General features: G+C 38.5%; 1 protein-coding gene across 5 annotated transcripts in view; it reads left to right on the forward strand.

The window, feature by feature from the left end:
• The window catches only part of DYM (dymeclin), a 279,208-nt gene that overhangs the window by 148,795 nt on the left and 111,100 nt on the right, over positions 1-19,313 (forward strand). For all 5 annotated transcript variants that reach the window (XM_072858890.1, XM_072858886.1, XM_072858891.1 and 2 more), the window contains 2 exons: positions 2,862-2,975; positions 4,319-4,413. In XM_072858890.1, coding sequence (XP_072714991.1) covers positions 2,862-2,975; positions 4,319-4,413 — 209 coding nt within the window. The remainder of the gene's footprint in view (positions 1-2,861; positions 2,976-4,318; positions 4,414-19,313) is intronic.

Genomic DNA, 19,313 nt, shown 5'->3' on the forward strand with positions numbered 1-19,313 from the left:
CTGGTATAGTGCAGTGCTTTGGATTTTAGTATGAGAATGATATTGATAACACGCTGATGTTTTGGCTGTCGCTAAGCGGTATTTACATTGGTCAAGGACCTTTTTTTTTTTTTTTTCCCCCAGCTTCTCATGCTCTGCCAGGCGCCCAAGAAATGGGAGGGGGCACATCCAGGATAGTTGATCCAAACTGACCAAAGGGCTACTCCATACCATATGATGTCATGCCCAGTATATAAACTGGGGGAGTTGGCCGGGGGTTGCGATCGCCGCTCGGGGACTGGCTGGGCGTCGGTCGGCGGGTGGTGAGCAGTTGTATTATTTTATTTTATTATTTTTTTTTTCCCTTTCCCTTTTCTTTCCCTCCCTTGGGTTTTGTTCCTCTTTCTCTCTCATTGTATTCCTTCTCATTATAATTCATTATTATTATTATTATTATTATTATTATTTTGTTCCAATTATTAAACTGTTCTTGTCTCAACCCACGAGTTTTCTTACTTTTGCTCTTCCGATTCTCTCCCCCATCCCACCGGGGGGGAGTGAGAGAGCGGCTGTGTGGTGCTTAGTTGCCAGCTGGGGCTAAACCACGACACCTTGGCAGTGTTAGGTTAATGGTTGGACTCGATGGTTTTAAAGGTCTTTTCCATCCTAAACGATTGTGCAATTCTGTAATTCAGAAGGGTTTGCACAGATCCAGGCTCTGGGCTGAATGGAAAAAGCTGTGTTATTAAAATAGCTCTTGGTCTCCTGTTTCCTTCTCAAATATAGGCATAGAGAAAAAGATTGCTTAACATACTGCCTTTGAGCTGAACAGTGTGCATGACCATGATTACTAATCCCCTTAAATATATAAAATACAAAATTTCAAATAGCAAATGTAATATTATGGAAACTACAAATATGGGGTGACTTTTTTGGATTCTAGTTCTCTGCTCTTTTAGTGATTAGCAACCAAGCGCGTACATAATTTAAAAACATGACTCTACAATTGTTTGTAAACACATGATTATCAAATGAAGTAACCCTTTGCTCTTACCATTAATAGGAGAAGGTGGTGTTTTGCACCTTTAACAGATAAGTAACGAGATTTACATACTTGTGTGTTGGTTGTGCATTTCTTCAGGTTACCTGAATGTGTGAGTACAACCGATGTTCGTTCTTTTATACGTGGAATCGTTTCTCTGTGGCAATGTTGAGGTGTCGTGGAAGAGTCCTGCGCTACCTTACCAAGGGATGATGCTGTAGTGTAACACTTCGTAATGAGGGATGCCTAAACTTTGGGCCCGGATTTTGCCACAGATTTTGCAGAATTTAGGATTATATTCCTTCAGAAGCCTGTGTAGATATCATTGCGTAAATTATCCCTTTTTTTTTTTTTTTTGGTAGCTGTATGAGGCTTTAGATTCTGAAAGTGCTATTTTTTAAATATTTCAGAATTTCACTAAATTAATATATATATGATTTTAACTTTGGTTTCCAGATACCCCTTCTTTTTCACAAATAAACTTATGATTCTTTCCATCACAGTTTATATGTATGTGTATATTTTAGACAGAAGGAGTAAATAGTATAAAATCAGTAGCAGATGGAGGTAGTTCCCAGCATTGCCTTTCCCTTTGTGTCCTGCAAGTCATTCAGTGGCCAGCTCTCCATATCTCCTCATAAGAAATCGGTTGCTACTTCTCCATCCTCTCTCTTAAAGAAAGAAGAGGTTTTGCTGAGCGAGCTTGTTAGTGGTAGGAAGAGGGAATTCTAAAAGCAGAAATTATAGAAACTGAAGGGTGACAATTCTTTTCACTCATCCAAAGGAGAGATAAGAAGAAGGAATATAGTCAGAAGTGTGTTTCCATATTACTTTTTAGGAGAAGAGGTTCATTAATGAAGTTGGTGAGGTTGGTGGGGTTTGGATTTTTTTTAGGACATCTCAACATGAAGTTGCAATGAAATGTACTTAATATATCAGATACGTCAAAGTTATGCAGAGTGACAACTTTGTGTGGAATAGTTCTTGTTTAGTAAATTTTTGTTTTGACTCAGAATAACCCTGAATTTATAGAGGATCTTCTCCATGGTTTTAGGGTAGTTCCTGTTGACTCGTTTTTACTGTTCTTTTAAGGCAGGGGTTTTTTTGTGCATATGTTTGCTTTATCTCTCTAGGTTGGTTGGCTGAGTATTCTAAGAGGAAAGAGTGGATTGATTCTCCTTTTGCAATAAACTCAGAAATGGTGGTAAACTTCATCCACCCCGATAGTGGAGAGCACTGAAAGATATGAAGCTCTTAACCTAGCTGATGACTTCTCTAACCTATTAGAGGAAGAGACCTCACCTCTGGCAAGAGAAGGGCTTCCGTGTGAAGTGAACAGTTAACCTGTGATCTGCTCTGTGTCCTTCAGCATGTGTGCTCTTGCTGATCAGTCAGAGCTCCTATGTGCTGCCTCTTGCCCAACTTGTTATGAGGGAAAATGGGAAGGAATTGGCAATGTTATTCAGGTGGCTAGGGTGGAACTGGATACTTTTTAAAGTGTAAAGGGTAAGATCAAAAAGAATATAGGAGTGTGGTAGCACAGGGTGTAGAAATTAGGGTATTGCCAAATTTAATCATTTTTCTACACTTAGTGTGTTTCCATATGACTTATAATAAAGTTGATGAGATCTACTAGACGATAATACTGCAGAGGTCTGTTTTGTTTTGGTTTTTTATTTATTTATTTATTTATTATTCTTGCTTTAGAATACAACAGGTTTTGGTCACATTTGAGGCGGGAAGCTAATTTACCTTTCTTAAGGAATGCAAGAGTCCAGACAACTTGCTGTGTTCTTATTCAGACCTAAGTGCTGAAGAACTTTTTTTCTTTTTTTTTCAGATATTGAAAAATATCACTTGGTATGCTGAGCGTGTCTTGACGGAGATCTCACTTGGGAGTCTCCTGATACTAGTCGTGATAAGAACCATCCAGTACAACATGACACGGACAAGGGTAAGAGTTACGTGTAGCACTTAGAAATCCACACTACGTGCCTAACTTCAACAGCATGAATTCAATTTCAAACAGGGTGTGGCATTTTTCTTCATTCTATTGCAACCAGTTGGCATCTGAATTTACAGGAGGGAAAGAATGGGAAGATGAGCCATATTAACTAAGCACAGTATTAAGTGGTTCCTAACATGTAACACCATCTCTGTATTATCATTCAATTCACTGAGTAGGTTTCTCTAAAGTCCATGATTCAGGCACTGAACTGCTCATCTTCAGATGAGAAAAGTTCCTTAGGTTGATGAGAAGAAATTATTCTTTATAGGTTGTTTGTCTCTTCAGTTAGTCAGAAGTCATAATTTCAGCTCTATTTATTGTTAGTGTTTTTATGAAGTAGGACAGTGACTGGGCCATAAAACCTTTTTGAGCTCTAGCAAAGCAAAACTGCTTCAACTTTATAGCCTTGTATCAGATTGGTTTTGTGCATTTTTCAAGCGTTTGATTCTGTACCTTATCTCAAACATGTAAGCATGGTATCATACACTTTTGAATATTTTCAACAATTAAAGGCACAGAAGTTTCTACATGAAAAAGTAGCGAAAAATATTTATATTTTAAATTGGAAAACATAAGGATTTCATTTTTATGATCAAAAGAATTTGAAGAAATGAGGACATTCTTGGTATATATTTGTAGGATTTGGAATCTGTTATGTTATGTAAATCCATATTTTAGACTTGAATAGGGAAAATAAATCCCTATTGGATTGAATAAGTGGACAAGTTTGGTTCTGTGAAAACCTTTGACTTTGATAGGGCCATCATTTAAATGCTTATCTGGTCAAATGGTTTTGGGGATGCTAACAAGCGGACCAGATCTCTGCAGTATTGTATGGTTATAGTTTTGGATATATAGAATGCTTTGAAAGAATTAATAGGGAGATCAGTTATGAAGCAGAAAATTTTAGGATAAGACTACAAAAAGGAGAGAGAGGAAGGGAGAGGAGGAGAATGTCTTTCAGTATTTGTTACATCTATGATGTAATTGTAAATCAACATTGCTAAAGGTATGAAGACACACATATGTATATGTGTGTATACATACGCACATATACACTCTGAAATCTATATGGAAACAATCACTCTTTTATAAGCCTTATATTTTAAGAAAACATATTTAAAACATCACCAAGTATATACACTTTGTATTTCTGCTATATGCTTTTGACCATGTCATTTAAAGCCACATATATTACTCAGTCTTTTGAATGATTCCTGCAGTAGGTGTCAGTGTATATCAAAAGGAAATTTTGATGTGTTTTTTTTCTTTCCTCTTCTTTCTGACAGGACAAATATCTTCATACAAATTGTCTGGCAGCCTTAGCAAATATGTCAGCACAGTTCCGCTCACTTCATCAGTATGCTGCTCAGAGGATCATCAGGTAAAGATAAAACTTAAGAAATAGACTTCTCTTGAAACTCATCTTTGCTGGAACTCAGGAGTAGAGGAACTTGAATTTTGTATGCCTTAATAGATACTGATGAACTAAATAGCTGAAATGATAACTGAATAACTAAATAATCCCAGAATAAATCTTATTTGCTTTATACTTGAATCTGTTCTGAATGCACAAAAAATATTAGTTTCTCTGTCTGAGAAACTTCTGACTTTTGATTCTCTTAACAGAGCAGCTCAGTAGCTGCTTTCCAACCAGAAGGTTTTCAGGGATTTGTGTGAATTATGATTATTTTTTTTTTTTTTAGTCATGTATCATGTTGTTATAAAAATGCACTGAGTAGTGGTTCTCAAGTACTATGCAGACTGGATTTTCAACTTGCTTTACTTCTTCTTGCGTATTTGGCATATTTGTTAAATCAGACATAATGCAATGATCATTTTGTGACAGGGCCCTACAAATATGGGCAATAAAACCTACACCCAGTGATAAAGTTTATTAGCCTGTATAGTAATAAATAGCCAATATCTGCTCTGGTTCGAAAACAGGGCCATAACTTTAAAGAAGTAGATATTGAAGTTGGTCCTTCCTATTTTGTATCTGTGCTGCAGACCACTTTTTAAAGGCAGGTAATCATGTGTCAGGCATCCTCATCTTGGCCGCCAGCCCTGCTCCACGCTCCAAGGGAAACCAGGAAGGTCCTTGTTAATGCGATCTGGAATAAACTGTTATAGTGCTTGTCAAGTACAGACAGTGTGCCAAAAATGAGTAAATAATTGCGTGCCTGTACACTTTGTAAAGGACTGGGTTAACAAGAGATACGTCTTGTTCTTAAACCACTGCTCTTTAGGATTAAATTCTCTCTGAGCCCCTTCTCTTTTGGAAATGGTTGGTTGTAAAAGTATGAACAGGTAACCAGGATGAATGCATTCTGCCATTACCTTTTCCCTGCTTGCCACTCGCCCTCTTTTCATACCCTTGGTAGTGATAATGAGTGTTCAGAATTTTAATTGAAGCTATTTTCCCATTATGTATCACAGGCATTGTCTTAAATACCTGCTCTCTTCATTTCTCAACTCATAGATGTGGAGTCTGAGTTTTCCAAGCATTTGCAAATGTTGGCCTCTGAAATCAGAGATCCTAGCATGGTATGAGATACACTACCTTGATGCTCAAAAACTTGTTCTGGTTTTTAGTGTGATGCTTTGTTTTCCACTTCAGAGCTTTTTCCTATGTTCCTGGTTTCTGATTTTATTCCATTTTATTCTACTGCTGTTTCCGTAGACCAAAGCGAGATGTGTTCCTCTGGTTATATTTGGGCCAGGAAGAGGTTATCTTGGTAGTCCCATTACAGCCGGTTGTTACCACCACTCAGTAATCTTGTAGTCATGTAGCGTAACTGCATGTGTATTTCTGTGTGGTTTGGCTTTTGTCAAAATGCTCTGAGTTTATGGACATCTACTGTTCAAAATTTAAACTCATGGTTCAAAGTAAGCTCAGCTGGATTATTTTGATTTAATTGGGTTATGAAATGGCTAATCATGTGGTCTGCTGGCTTATCAGAAGAGGTGGCAGCCATCAGTAGAGAAGCAGCAACCTCAGTACCTTTGCACACACGTCTCACCTCAACCTTACAACTTGGAAATGTAAAAGGAGCCTTTATGTGCTGTGAGGCTCCTCCCTACACCAGCCTTTTCCAGCCTTCTCGCATGCAGTTTTCACCATCTGTAATGGTATCTTTGAGGCAGATTGACTCCCTGATGTTTAAGATCCAAGGAAGGACGTACAACACCCAGATATTCTCTTGCATTCCATGTATGCAACGTTTCAACAATCTGCTGTGACGTTTGGGTGCCTTATTCATCATCTCTCTAGACATGCATAGTTACAATTAGACTTTAACATTGCTGCTTGATTTTAGTTGTGAAATAATTGTGCTGAAACTGTTATTTAAGGCAGACAGAATTCTGTTGTTGCTTAACACTGATGCATGTGGAAAGGAGGCAGTAGGGGTGAATGGCAGAAAACAGGGGAAAAAAAATTTTGTCACACTGAAATTGTCTGTCAAATTATCTATCTTTTATTGTGTGAAGGACTAACAAAGCCACACTTGAAATGTGCCAAATAGAAAGAGAGACCTTAGAGCAAACACATGGTACTGGCATATTTGAAACTGTTAGTTCTTCCAAAGATGTAAGCTCTTAGTAGCTACTGTTGGTTGGTTTCTATATGGCTTTTAGCAGAGAGACTTTGCATGGGATCTGAGCTGGGCAGTGTTACAAATAATAAGGAAACAATATCCAACCAACTGTAGTGTGGTAGGATAGCAGTCTGAGAAGGATGCTGGTTATACCAGCCATTGTGTGCCAGCATGGTTGGAGCTGTATTTTTATAGTTGGATATAATGTAAGGATAGGTGCAGAAAATGAACATACTCATCAACTGAAAAAGCAAACCAAAAAGGCAATATGATATATATTATATCATATATAATATGATATTCTTATATAGCCCAAAGATATTCCACGCTGCTATTTTTAAGATTCTGCCTTGTTGTAGCCAGAGGCTCCATATTAGCGTAGTGTAGAAAATGGTAGAAATTGTAACAGAGGAGGTGAATTTAAATTTAAAACAGAACCACAAAAACAAGAGGAGGGTTAGGGAATATCTTTGATCTGCCCCCTTCCCTCTCCCAAGTTTTTATGTGTAGTGTTGACCAAAGATCTTATTTTGCAGGTTGAAAACTGTACATCTGGACAATAGGCAAAAATGGCCACCAAGACTGGGATTTAATTTGTCACTATGATCATGATTGCTTATAAATCAAAAGACCTTACTATAAAAATGTATTAAAATCTGTTGTAAAGTGTCCTGTGGGGCCAGGACATGGGCAGGCTGGAACGAAGAGTCAGTTCCAGGGGCAGCCTGTCTCCCATAAGACTTTACTGCTAGTCTGGTAACATTTTCTTCTCAGGAGCTTTACAACCTTGGGTTCCCTGGCAGGCTTAAGCACCATAAAGGAAGTATTTTAACCTGATTTCCTCTCAAAATGCACAGATTTGTTATAAACATTTCAGTTATCAAGAAAAACAGTAGGAATAAATACTTATGAACACACACGTTTCATAAGAGATTGATGTTTTGAGGCATACGTTGTCCTTCCTTTTCCTACCTTATGAAGTCTGTTAGCCACTATTAAATTTAGCCAGCACTGATGGACTCGGCTTGCTCCATGATGCCAAAGCGGAATATTTATATTTAAATTCCTGTTCTGGTTCTACCATCAGAGTGCAAGCATCTCTGAGAGAATAAACCACAGTATATGTAATGAAAAAGTGTTTTCTGTGAAGGAAAAGCCTAAAAAGAAGATGTTACTTTATATTACATAAAGTATTTTAGGGTATAGGTTTTTCAATTAAGTAGCTGTGAAACACTTAAAATCTGCTTAGCAATACAACTGAATAGACAGTCATCATTTAAGCCTCACCAGATGCTCTAATGATTCCTTCCTTAATGTGAGAAGTAATTCCATTTCCATGCAGGATTTTTTTCTAATCCTATTCGGAGCAGAGACTGACAATTGTTTTAAATTCTGAAGACTATTTTCTATGTAAGAATTAGCTGAGAATATTCAATATAGTGTACTTAAGAGCTCAGTAAAATACAACTTCATAATGTTGGGTAATTTGTATCACGTTCCAGCAAGCATGAAAATTGACAGATTTGTATAAATATCACAAGCAGCTGCTGGAAGTAAAAATAGATATAATAGATGTTTTATAATAAGATCCAAGGCAGTATTCATTTAATGTTGGATGTCCTCTGTTGTAGACTGCCCTGACTTTGAGATCCTTCCCTTCTCTATCCACTGTTACCACTGGTTTGTTTTTAGTTACACAGAGCTATTTTATCAGCATAGTGCCAAGGGTGATATTGCACTGCATTGTGTGTGTCTCTCATTTGTGGAGTGCTGATATTTGTAGTATCTTTAAATTATATTGGTAGACTATTATAAAAAAATAAAGTAAAATGTGTGTTGATGTCATTATTGTCACAAATGACTACCAGAGGTGGCTGTATAGTCTCTAAGTGACAAAGCACAACCAGGTGGAGTGTTACATACCTGCAGTGAGGGTAAGTTTTTCCTTTGCTTGGTTTCTATTCTACAAGTACAATTACCAAAAAGTAAAGCCATGGACCTAACTGCATATTAGTGCAGGTATTCGATTTGTCACTTTAAAACTGCAAGTCAGTTGGGATTAATTCCTTTAACCTATTTGGAAACAGCTTTCATGATATTCAGCTTTTCTACAGCTAGCCTGCCTGCTCTAGTATGTGTGACACTTGGAAATGAAGAGGAGAGTCTTTCCCTGAACAGCTGTATTCTGACATCTCATCGCCATGTCATTCTTACAATATTAGTGACAAGAAGACATCTGATTACTTAAGGCAAATGCTTTTCCTGTAGCTTCACATATTGGAATGTTTGCTGTTTTCTAAGCAGGCATATACCACTAGAGGTTGCCATACACCTCACTAATTAGACATGCACATTTAATGTTAAATTACTTTATGGGGCTAGAAACACTATCCAGTTTTCCTTTTTTTTTTCCTACACTATCACCACAGCTGTTCACGTGCAGGGCTGTGTGAACCACTAACCACTTTATTGGTTGCACTTCTCCCTGTTAGATGACTTAAGGAACTTCAGTATCAAAAGACGGCACATAATTATATCAATGTCATATTTTGTTGATTTCTTTGGCTGTCGTAGAGAGTTCAGCGGGATTCAGGGAAAGATATGAAGGAGGAGATTTCTGTCATCCTCCTGATGCTCATAGGAATCAAGTGGAATTAGGAAAAAAAGTGTGCTTAAAAGGGATACAGATCAGAGACTTTGACTTGTGCATGCTATAGGGTGCAGTATGTTGTACTTGAGTGTCATTGTAGCCCTGCCTATACCTGTTACGAGAGCAAAGCGTGAGATGTAGAGCTGGCCGTACTGATTCTGCTGCTGTCTGGAAGAAGCAGATATAGTAACCCAACTTCTCACTGGTCAGCCAGCCTTGAAGCTGATGGTAATGAGTGCTGTAGGATAGCCTGGAGCATGATGCTGGGCACTGGAGTAGCTCAGTGTTGGGTTTTTCTTTTTTTTTTTTTTTTTTAAATGCAGTTGTAAGTAGTGTGCTTAAATATCCATGCTTGTAAAGGATGACTGCATCGCTGTGGTTCCCCAATTCTGCCTTCTCTCATCTGAGAGGAGGCTGAAACCCTTCTTTCCTTTTGCACTCTTCAACAAAGTCTTCAGCATTTTGTAGAGTCAGTTATGTTTCATAAGCTACCAAGAAAAATTCCCTTCTGTTCTGATATGTGCTGCTGTATTTGAGAAGTTTCACCTCCCCAGCCAAACCATTTGTTTTATGGTTTCCTATGTTAGCAATTTAATTTTTCTGCTACGGTTTCTTCTTATAGGAGTCTGGGATTTTCTTGAGTGAAAATATTTGACAGTTCTTTAAGAATAAGAGTACATGATGTTGCTTTAAACTGCACTTTTTAAACTCAGTTTAAGATTATGTTGGATTAAAAATTGTCTTTAAATTGTAATGTGTGACCTTCTGTCGAAACGTTGTGTTGCTACTGCAATGTATTTGGTAATATTTAAGTACTTACCAGCTGCATGTGGCTTTGATCAGCAAATTTCATGCTGGATGAGGAAAAAAGCTTACTGTAGTTAAAGCTACAGAGAGTGAAAAATACGTATGGCGTGAGGAGAAAATACATTTCTCATAAGTGGTCCTTTAACTTGACTTTTTCCTAAGGAAGGCCCTGAATTTTGCTAATAGATGCATGTAGCTGTGTATTTTATATTCCTGCATATGAAACCATGCAGCTAGTTTTTTAAAATATGGAGTAATGTGCATCCAGAGTCTAATGATTTCAAGTTTATCAGCTGTTTTTTCAATTATGACCCTAATTGCTCCAAGTAAAATTGTCAGAGTACCGTAAAACTTTTGTAATTAAAACAGTAACTCCAGGTTAAAAAGTGAATTATAAAAACATTTGCTGTGAAATTTTTTTCTATTTTCACACACAATTTTTAATCATTTAAATGCGTGCCTTGCTCTTGGGTACTGGTATAATTCTTGAGTGCTTGGGTTTGCAGAAATGAAAACTAGTTTGTCTGCAGAACAGAGTTCACTGCTTATCCAAGAATGGGTTTTACTTATGATATAATTATCTGTTGGGTTTGTGAATTTGAATTTTGGTTAGTTCACAGTGTCCCTTAATAAAGTGGTTAAATTTTTCTTGCAATATTTTCCTTTTTCAGTCATCTTTATAGAATTGCACATCTTTGTAATATCCCCGTGTTATTTGATGGAGTGCGTGACATATTATTTTTCCTGCCTACCTTTTTATAGGCTGTAAGTAATCAGAGTAATTGTTATTATTGTCCATTTTCATATTGTATTGTCCTTAAAAGAAGTAAGCGTATTACTTCCCTCTGCTTTCCCCTAGATTGTCAGTTGTTGCTTTTCTAAATTAGGGATAAGGAGGAAACTAATCAAATTTTTCACGTCGCTGTGTTTGGCAGAATGATGATGACTCTGTAACGCATGTGTTAATTACGTCTGCTACCATGGCCTTTTTTTCCTGGCCTATGAGTATTTATTGATAATATTTGTATTTATTTTATATATATATATATATATATAGGTGAAGTGTTTTTAAACCTAAACTTTCTTCAACAAGGATCTCTGTGTATAGAGCAGAAGACATTTTGAGTTTGCCAAGTATTTGCTTATTCAAATAGTCCAGTACGTGTGTTCAGCAAAGAAAAAAAAGGTTTATGCAGCAGCAAGACATATGTGATCTGACCTGCTTATTAGGGGACACATTCAACTGAAAAATTTGAAATTGTTAGTATGTGAATGTGATGAAATGAGAATTTACCAATTGCTTAATAAAATTTTTTAACAGTGCCAATAATGAGATGTAATTACTAGCTCGAAACTCATTAGGCTGCTCACATAGGAAGAGAAACAAATTTATCTCCCACATGGCTTTATACTCTGTGAGCATTCTGGTTTTCCTGCCTTTTTTTTCTTTGATGTCCGCAGTGCCTTCAGGAAGCTCTTTAACGTATAGGTTCCTCTTTCATTGGAGAATAGTGATGGGACAGTTGGTGCAGAAAACTAGTGAAATTGAGTTACCCAAATCAAAGGCACTTCTTAAGGAGAAAAACTTGGGGGGGGGGAAAGCCAGGTTGCTGCATGAATGCTTCAAAGCTGTTTGGTTTCTAATTCTCATTTGTTTTTAATTCTTATTTGAAAACTTAAGTATAGGAACAGAAGAGTTGCTTCTCATACAGGAATTGTGATTTTTAAATGATAAAATTTTAGCATAGTAAGCATTTCAAACTTTAAATGAGATGTGTGAATTGAGCAAAAGAAATTAGGTGGATAGGGTATGCAGTACTTCTATTAAACTCATCTTTCTGGCTTCTTTCTTACAGCAGGGGAATGAATGGTGTTAAATTAGAGCCATTTTTCAGATAGGAAATTTCCTAAAATTGTTCCGAATTTAGGGGTGGAACCCTTTGACCCTCTGAAACCTTATTTTGGAAAAGTCTTATTTCAGAAATGTCAGCTTTCGGTTTCCAGTAATCAAAAAGCAACATAATACTAGTAAGATGTCAGTGGTAGATTTATAGCATAATAGCCAACCTATACCTTTGTTAACACATAATATGAAAAATAGTTCCTGCTTCCTTTATTATTTCTCTTTTGGTATTGTTGTAACAAGGGATTTCTGTTGCCTAGAGCTGCGTGGCTCTGAGGATGCTTTGAAACGTGCAGGTTTGCGTCATATCATGCACACTGGGAGCCTGGCCTTCCGTAGCAGATTCTTAATGCCACTGTAAGAACGATCAATAGGCAAGTCTTTTATATTCTGGGTTCAAATCTTAATTGGACCATTAAATTAAATCTCAGTTTACTGGTCTCTTAATCATAATAGAGGAGTTTCCATAATAGCAAACCCTAGAGAGAAGCAGCTGCTTCTGCTCTCACACCAGAGTACATCAAGAGACTTCACAAGTCAAATTATACAATAATAAAAGATCAAGCTCTGAAAGGAGGCCTTGGAATTAATGTCCTGTGGCCAGAGCTGTTAAATACTGAACTTTCTGAGCTTGCCTCTTCCTTTTTTATAACCAAAAGAAAGGAAAAAAGGTTTTGAGGGTAATTAACAGTTTCACTAAAAAATATATAGTGATGTAGTGATATGTAAACTCTGCAGATATTGGGAGGGGCATAGTCACAAATCCCTGGTTTCTGATAGCAAAATGTAAATATCTCCAGTCTGAGCTGTTCAAGAATAATAGGTAATTTTTTCTCCTTTTTTGCATCACATGTGGATTGTAGTTGTGCTAGAAGAAAATTACCTTAATGAAAGTTATTGCAACAGTATGACTATTTTCTAAGTTTTCTAAACGAGAGGGGTTTTTTTTATGTCAGGCTTATATTGGATTTCATTGGCGATGCTCATGGTGCAGGCTGTGAGTGTGCAGGATGCCCTGCAGCCCTGGTCCCTAATTCAGTACTTTGGGGGGACCTGTCGGTACAAACAGTGGCTTTCTGTAATTCCTGTCCCTGAATATTTTCATGCAGATATCATGTCACTGAAATAAACAGGGAAGAAGCATCTTTCTGTGGATTCGACTTTGGGTGATTTATCTGCAACTCAACCAGCTTGTTTGATTTTCTGTGTTTGCTTTAAAGCAGTGGAAAATTACCTGTTCATCCCAGCAAACTTTCATTGCCATATAGTGCTCTGCCTGATGAATTTGTTACTTTGAAATATTTGTGTTGATTTTTTTCCTGTGTCCTTTGCTTTGGTAGCATTTACCATGTGCTGTATGCCTTAGAGTTTAGCAATAAATTCTCTTCAGCATGGAAGGCTACAGAATTAACTGGTTGACATTGCCTCAAAAATAAGAATTAAAAACCTCAGACATTTTGCTTTTAATGCTTCTTAACTTTGAAATAGTTTTGTAGCATTTTAGTTTAGAAGATAAAACATTTGTTATCTAACCTGGATATTAAAATGATATTCTATTTATGAGAAACTGCTTTATAATGAGATTCCTCCCCCCCCCCCCCCCCCCCATGCAGTGCAGTATGTTACAAAAATGATAATCCCATTTTTATTAGATGTTCCAAGTAGAGTGAAAATTAATGGCTTCTCAGAAAAGGGCCTTCATGATATTTTCATGTTCAGGCCATGTTTGAAAGAGGACACTGTGGGAATGGAAGATCAAACAGCTCTAACCCACTGACTCTGAACTTTGGTTTTAATCTGTGGGCTGTCAGGAGTAGAAGTTGTGTGCACAGCAGGATATCTGGTGAGATTTTTGTGTCAACTGGTCAACCTTGGGTAGCTTTGGCTTGCTCTTTCACAAGCTGTTCACAGGCACACACACACTGGTCTATTTGCAGATGCTCTCTATGCTCTTCATCCTCCACTGTGTTGGTGTTACATCTTACGCATACGGAGGTTCCCGAATCTGTGGCGTGGCTTGTGTTGGGAGACAGAAGCAATTTATAACGATCTCAACAGCATTAAATAAAAGAAACATATGCTGGCCTTATTAGCAGCTTGTTGACCTAGATTAGCTGTGGGGAAGCTTATAAGCTGATCAGCCATTCCAAAATTGGGAGGTGTCATTGCAATTAGTAGGAAAGGGTGTGACAAAAGGGGAGACAACAATTGTTCAGATGAGGGAAAAGAGAATATTTGTAGCAAATGTCCTCTTGCTGCTATGACTTAGCAAAGTAAATGTAGTTAAGTTAACTTTTAAAAGGAATGAAGCATCCTTTGTTACTGTGCATTGAGTGTAGTTGTGGTCAAACGTATTTAAATGCTGTTTTAGCTGTACTAACAGAAAGAGGAGTAATCCATGTGGGCTCACCTGTTTCTGCCTGTGTGTAACATATGGAGTTGAGGTTTTAGGCTGATATCAGCTGTTTCCAACATGGAAATATCATTGAACTTGGTTTAAGCCTGGTTGAACCTGCTGGGGATTCTGAGCGGGCACCTGATGGGACAATAATACCCTCATCCCCCATTTGGTGTGAGCAGTTGAATGCCCTGCATGCCAATAGAAGTGTTTGGAGCCCAGGACCCCTGAGCTCACGGGTTATGGAGATTTCCCAGATGGACAGACTCACAGCTTTATTTTGAGATAGATTGGATCAGTGAGAACCACGGAGGGGTCTTGGGCAAACTGTTGCTTTGCTCTGTCTCAGGGTCTTCCCACATGAAGCAGAGTGGTTGCACTACGTTATCCTCTGTTCTGCGTATCATGGCACAGGACTCCTTAAAAATACCATTGTTGATTGCTGATCTGGCTTAAAAAGGTTTTTAATATCTAAATACATACCACTCTAAAAGCTCAACTTTGGACAAGGTAGTTTGCTCTTCCCTTGACCACTTTTCGTGTCTCTGCTGACTTGTAAGACATAGCCATCGTAGTAATTCTGTCATTTTGTGGGGGGAAGTCATTACGACATCTCATTAGTCTTCTGCCATTGAAGAAATTGTGTGGTACTTCAGTGTCTTACAAGTTGCAAGTCATCACTTGGCAGAATGTGTGATTAAATGAATGTGATGCAAATTAGCACAGTATCTTGGCTGTAGAACAGAAGTTTATTGAAGTCTTGATACCTGTTTCAGGGAATCTAGAGCATCACACAGATTCTTGCACGCAATGGAGAGCTGCAGTTTGGAGGTAGATGGTCCCCTTGTCCATCTTTAATTATCATGTCCCCATCTTTAATTATCATGAGTGGCCCATTCATAGTTATTGTACCACATAAGCTCTTTGGAAACAGTATAGTTTGATAATAGTCTTCAAATTGGGGAATTAAACTTTTCTTTTTTTGGTGGAACCTTCCAGCTTTTAAAACTGTTGATCCTGCAAATCTGTTATGATGGAGAGGAAGAAATATTTGAGGAAACCTTTACAGAAGTAACTATTTTTGTGATAGTATTGTTTTACAGATGAATTTGCAGAGTAGACTAAGGTTCTGAGTTGTGTCATTTAAGTTTTATGCATGTTTAACAGTGAAAGGAAGCAAAAATGAGAAAGCTAGCAGCATTATTCCAGTCCCGCTAGCGCAATTTTGATTTCTTTTAGCTGGCCTGTGTTGTGGTTTAACCCCAGCCGGCAACTCAGCCCCACCCAGCCGCTCGCTCACTCCCCCTCAGTGGGATGGGGGAGAGAATCAGAAGGGTAAAAGTGAGAAAGCTCGTGGTCTGAGATAAAGACAGTTTAATAGGGAAAGCAAAAGCCACGCACACAAGCAAAGCAAAGCAAGGAATTCCTTCACTCCTTCCCATGGGCAGGCGGGGTTCAGCCATCTCCAGGACAGCAGGGCTCCAGCACGCGTAACGGTGACTTGGGAAGACAAACGCCATCGCTCCGAATGTTCCCCCCTTCCTCCTTCTTCCCCAGCTTTATATACTGGGCATGACGCCATATGGTCTGGAATAGCCCTTTGGGCAGTTGGGGTCAGCTGTCCTGGCTGTGCCCCCTCCCAGCTTCTTCTGCACCTGGCAGAGCATGGGAAGCTGAGAAGTCCTTGATCAGTGCAGCAACAACTAAAACATCCCTGTGTTATCAACGCTGTTTTCAGCACAAATCCAAAACATAGCCCCATACTAGCTGCTATAAAGAAGATTAACTCTGTCTCAGCCGAAACCAGGACACCTGGAAAAAAAGATTAATGCTACTAAAATGCTTTCTAGGTTGTATCCCACTGTATTATTTGGGATTTGGGTGTCCAATGTACAGTACTCTGAAGATGTGAGTCTTACAGTTTTTGCATTTTAAAAAGTCTGGTTTATAGCAATAAATTGTCCTGCATAAGATTTTCCGAGATTTAAAAAAACAAGGGAATTCTAATAGTCTTTTAGAAACTATTATTTGCTATTCTAGTAGAATCCTGGAAACTGCAGTCTTGTCTTCTCAGTTTGTTTTGAATGGAACGTATTTATAGGACAGTGTTCCTTAACAAAAATAGAGGTGACTCAAGATGATGACTTGCTTGAACCTGTCTTTTCAGTTGCAGGGTATTTGGCTCATTAACCGCTTTATTCAGATACAACATGTACTCTTTCCTTTTTAGAAATTTTTTCTTTGGGAAAAACTGTGGACTATGATCTAAAGAAATGGATGAGTAATGAACTTACAAGGATTTATCTGACAAACTAAAACAGTATTATGGCTGTAAGTAAGCATTAATATGAAACAAAAGTATGGGATTGATTGTAAATCTTTTTTTTTTTTTTTCTTCCTTGTCAGGGCGCTGCTTATATCACACTTTAACTGGTGTCATTATATATGTCTAACATTTTTGCAGCTTTGCAGTTCAGTGAACTAATGTCTCTCTCCGGGTGTGTGAAGCCAGGATAGGTCTGAGTGGCTGGAAGGAGGGAAGCAGAGCAGTTACCAATAACACCAACTGAACTGTGCCGGTGCCTTCCAAACTGCTGCTGAAAACCTTCCTTTCCAGCACACATGGAAATTTTGAGTTCATTCAGACCCCACACTTAAGTAAGGATCTTCAAGCAGGCTTTCTAACTGATTTTAGGAATATGAGATAACAGTTCATGAAATTTCTGAGTCTCTTAAGTGCTCAAGCCAAGGTATTTCCCACCACCATATACTTTCACCATAGTTTGCGTGGCTCACAAAGAGAATATTGCACTTTGAAACATCTGACACTTTTAAATGAAGGTTGAAACTATAGGTACAGAAAAGAAAGAATCAGGATTTAACAACTTTAATGTGCTTCAGGTGTTTATAATTGTTAAATGACTCAACCTTTTTAATGGTAATGGCCTTCAGCAAGTTTAGGAAAGAACAGGCTTTTAGGTAAAGTAAATACACTTAGTTCTGCAATGAATAAATAAATTTTCTGTGAAGTTGTGTATAGACATGTTTCTGTAACTCATTAATTGTGCTCTTTGGTCCACAAGTAGGTCTTTCTCCAAATACCACAATTTACATGGGCTCCGATGGGATGACTCCTGCTGTGGAGCAGGATGAGGGCTCAGACGAGTGCTGCCGACTCCTCACGGTGCCCTCTCTCATGGTGCTCTAGCCATTGTCTCCTGATGGAGGATTTTCAGGTTCATGCAAACTGAGATGCAAATGTCTACAGTAATGCAGGTGTCGTAGGCATCTCCTATAATCCTGTGCAGAGCCTGTGAATTATCACAAGTGTCTAGCCAAAGGATGAAAGCGCAGGAGGTTTCAAAAGCAGCATTCCCATAGTAGGATCTCTTAAGCTGCCAGGGATATGTGTCTTCCAAGTAACTGGTACATGTGGGTGATTAAAGCCTTCACTCTGTCTGAAATATCAGTACTGAATAGACACTTTCTCCAAGCTTTTTCATATCTTTTTTTCTTACGGGTCATCAGTTGCTTGTGTCTGCTTCTAATATACAAATCCTTTTGTTCTTTTTGATAGAACTTCATCTGTACAGAGGCAATTTGGCTTTTCTATAGAAGAGTCTCATATATTTATCATTTGATTTTCAGTCTATCAAACATCTCCAGAACTTGTTTGGTTTTCATTTCCTTGCCCTCCTTCACTATAAATACTTTCATGCATAAAGATAATATTCCTCTCATAAGCCTGTCGTGTACATTTGGCCAGTACTGTGACAGAGAGCTGCTTCGGGGCATGGGAACTTATGTCTGTGACACATTATCACAAATAATCGCTTCTTAAGTATTTAAGTAATTTTCATGCTTCTCTGTTCTGTGTTGTTATGGCACCTTTAACCCTATAATGACCCCTCGCCCCCAGACTGCTGTTTTGCAATAACGTATTTTAAAATCCTTTCATCACTCTATGCTATAAGATATAAATTTAGTCATACTTGTCTCTGAAAAGTAGGCCTGCAAGAATGAAGTATTTTTAGAAAGCTAAGAGAAGTCACCCTGTTGCTTAGATCAGGAAGTTAGGTGGGGATCAAGGAGGAAGGAAAGTACCAGTAGTGAAAAAGGATCAAGTCAGGGATTACGTGAGAACTGACACATACATGTCCATGGGACCTGGTGAAACGCATCTGAGTGCGCTGTGAGAGTTGACTCATGCCATTGCAAGACCACTGTCTGTTGGATCACATCTGGAGAACTGCATCCAGGTTTTGGGCCCCTGGACATAGGAAAGGTGTTGCTAAACTGGAGCAAGGCCAGTGGAGGGCTGCCATGATGCTTAGGGGCTGGAGGACTTGGTGTAAGAAGATGGGCTGAAGGAACTGGGCTTGTTTAGCCTGGAGAAGAGAAGGCTTTGGGGCAAGGCTATGGCAGGAGTTTCAGAGAAAGAGTTAGCAGCATTCCCACACATAAGAGGAGGTTACCGAGAAGATGGAGCTAGGCTCTTTATAGAAGTGTGTGGCAGGAAATGAGAGAGAATGGTCATGAACTGAAGTCAGGAGGTTCCAGCCTGATGGAAGAAGACAATTTTTCATGGTTAGGGAAGCATTGGCACAGCAGCCCAGAGAAGTTGTAGAGTCTCTGTCCATGGAGGCTTTCAAGATCCAACTGGACAAACCCTGGTCTGGTCTGGATTCAGTGTTAACCTTGCTTTGAGCAGGTGGTTGGGCTAGAGACTTCCTAAGGTCCCTTTCAGCCTTAATTATGACTATAAGATAAGACTAATAAAAAAAAAATATTGAAACTGGGTGAAAAAGGAGGAATTGTTTTAAGTGCTCTAGTGTGATAAAGGCCAATGCGATCTCCTGCATCCCCAGTACCAACTTTTATTGTGCTAGCTTAACTGTGCTAATACCACAGTGGCAGAAACCCACCC

The sequence above is a fragment of the Ciconia boyciana genome, chromosome 4 (genome assembly GCF_034638445.1).
Source record: "Ciconia boyciana chromosome 4, ASM3463844v1, whole genome shotgun sequence".
NCBI lineage: Eukaryota > Metazoa > Chordata > Aves > Ciconiiformes > Ciconiidae > Ciconia > Ciconia boyciana.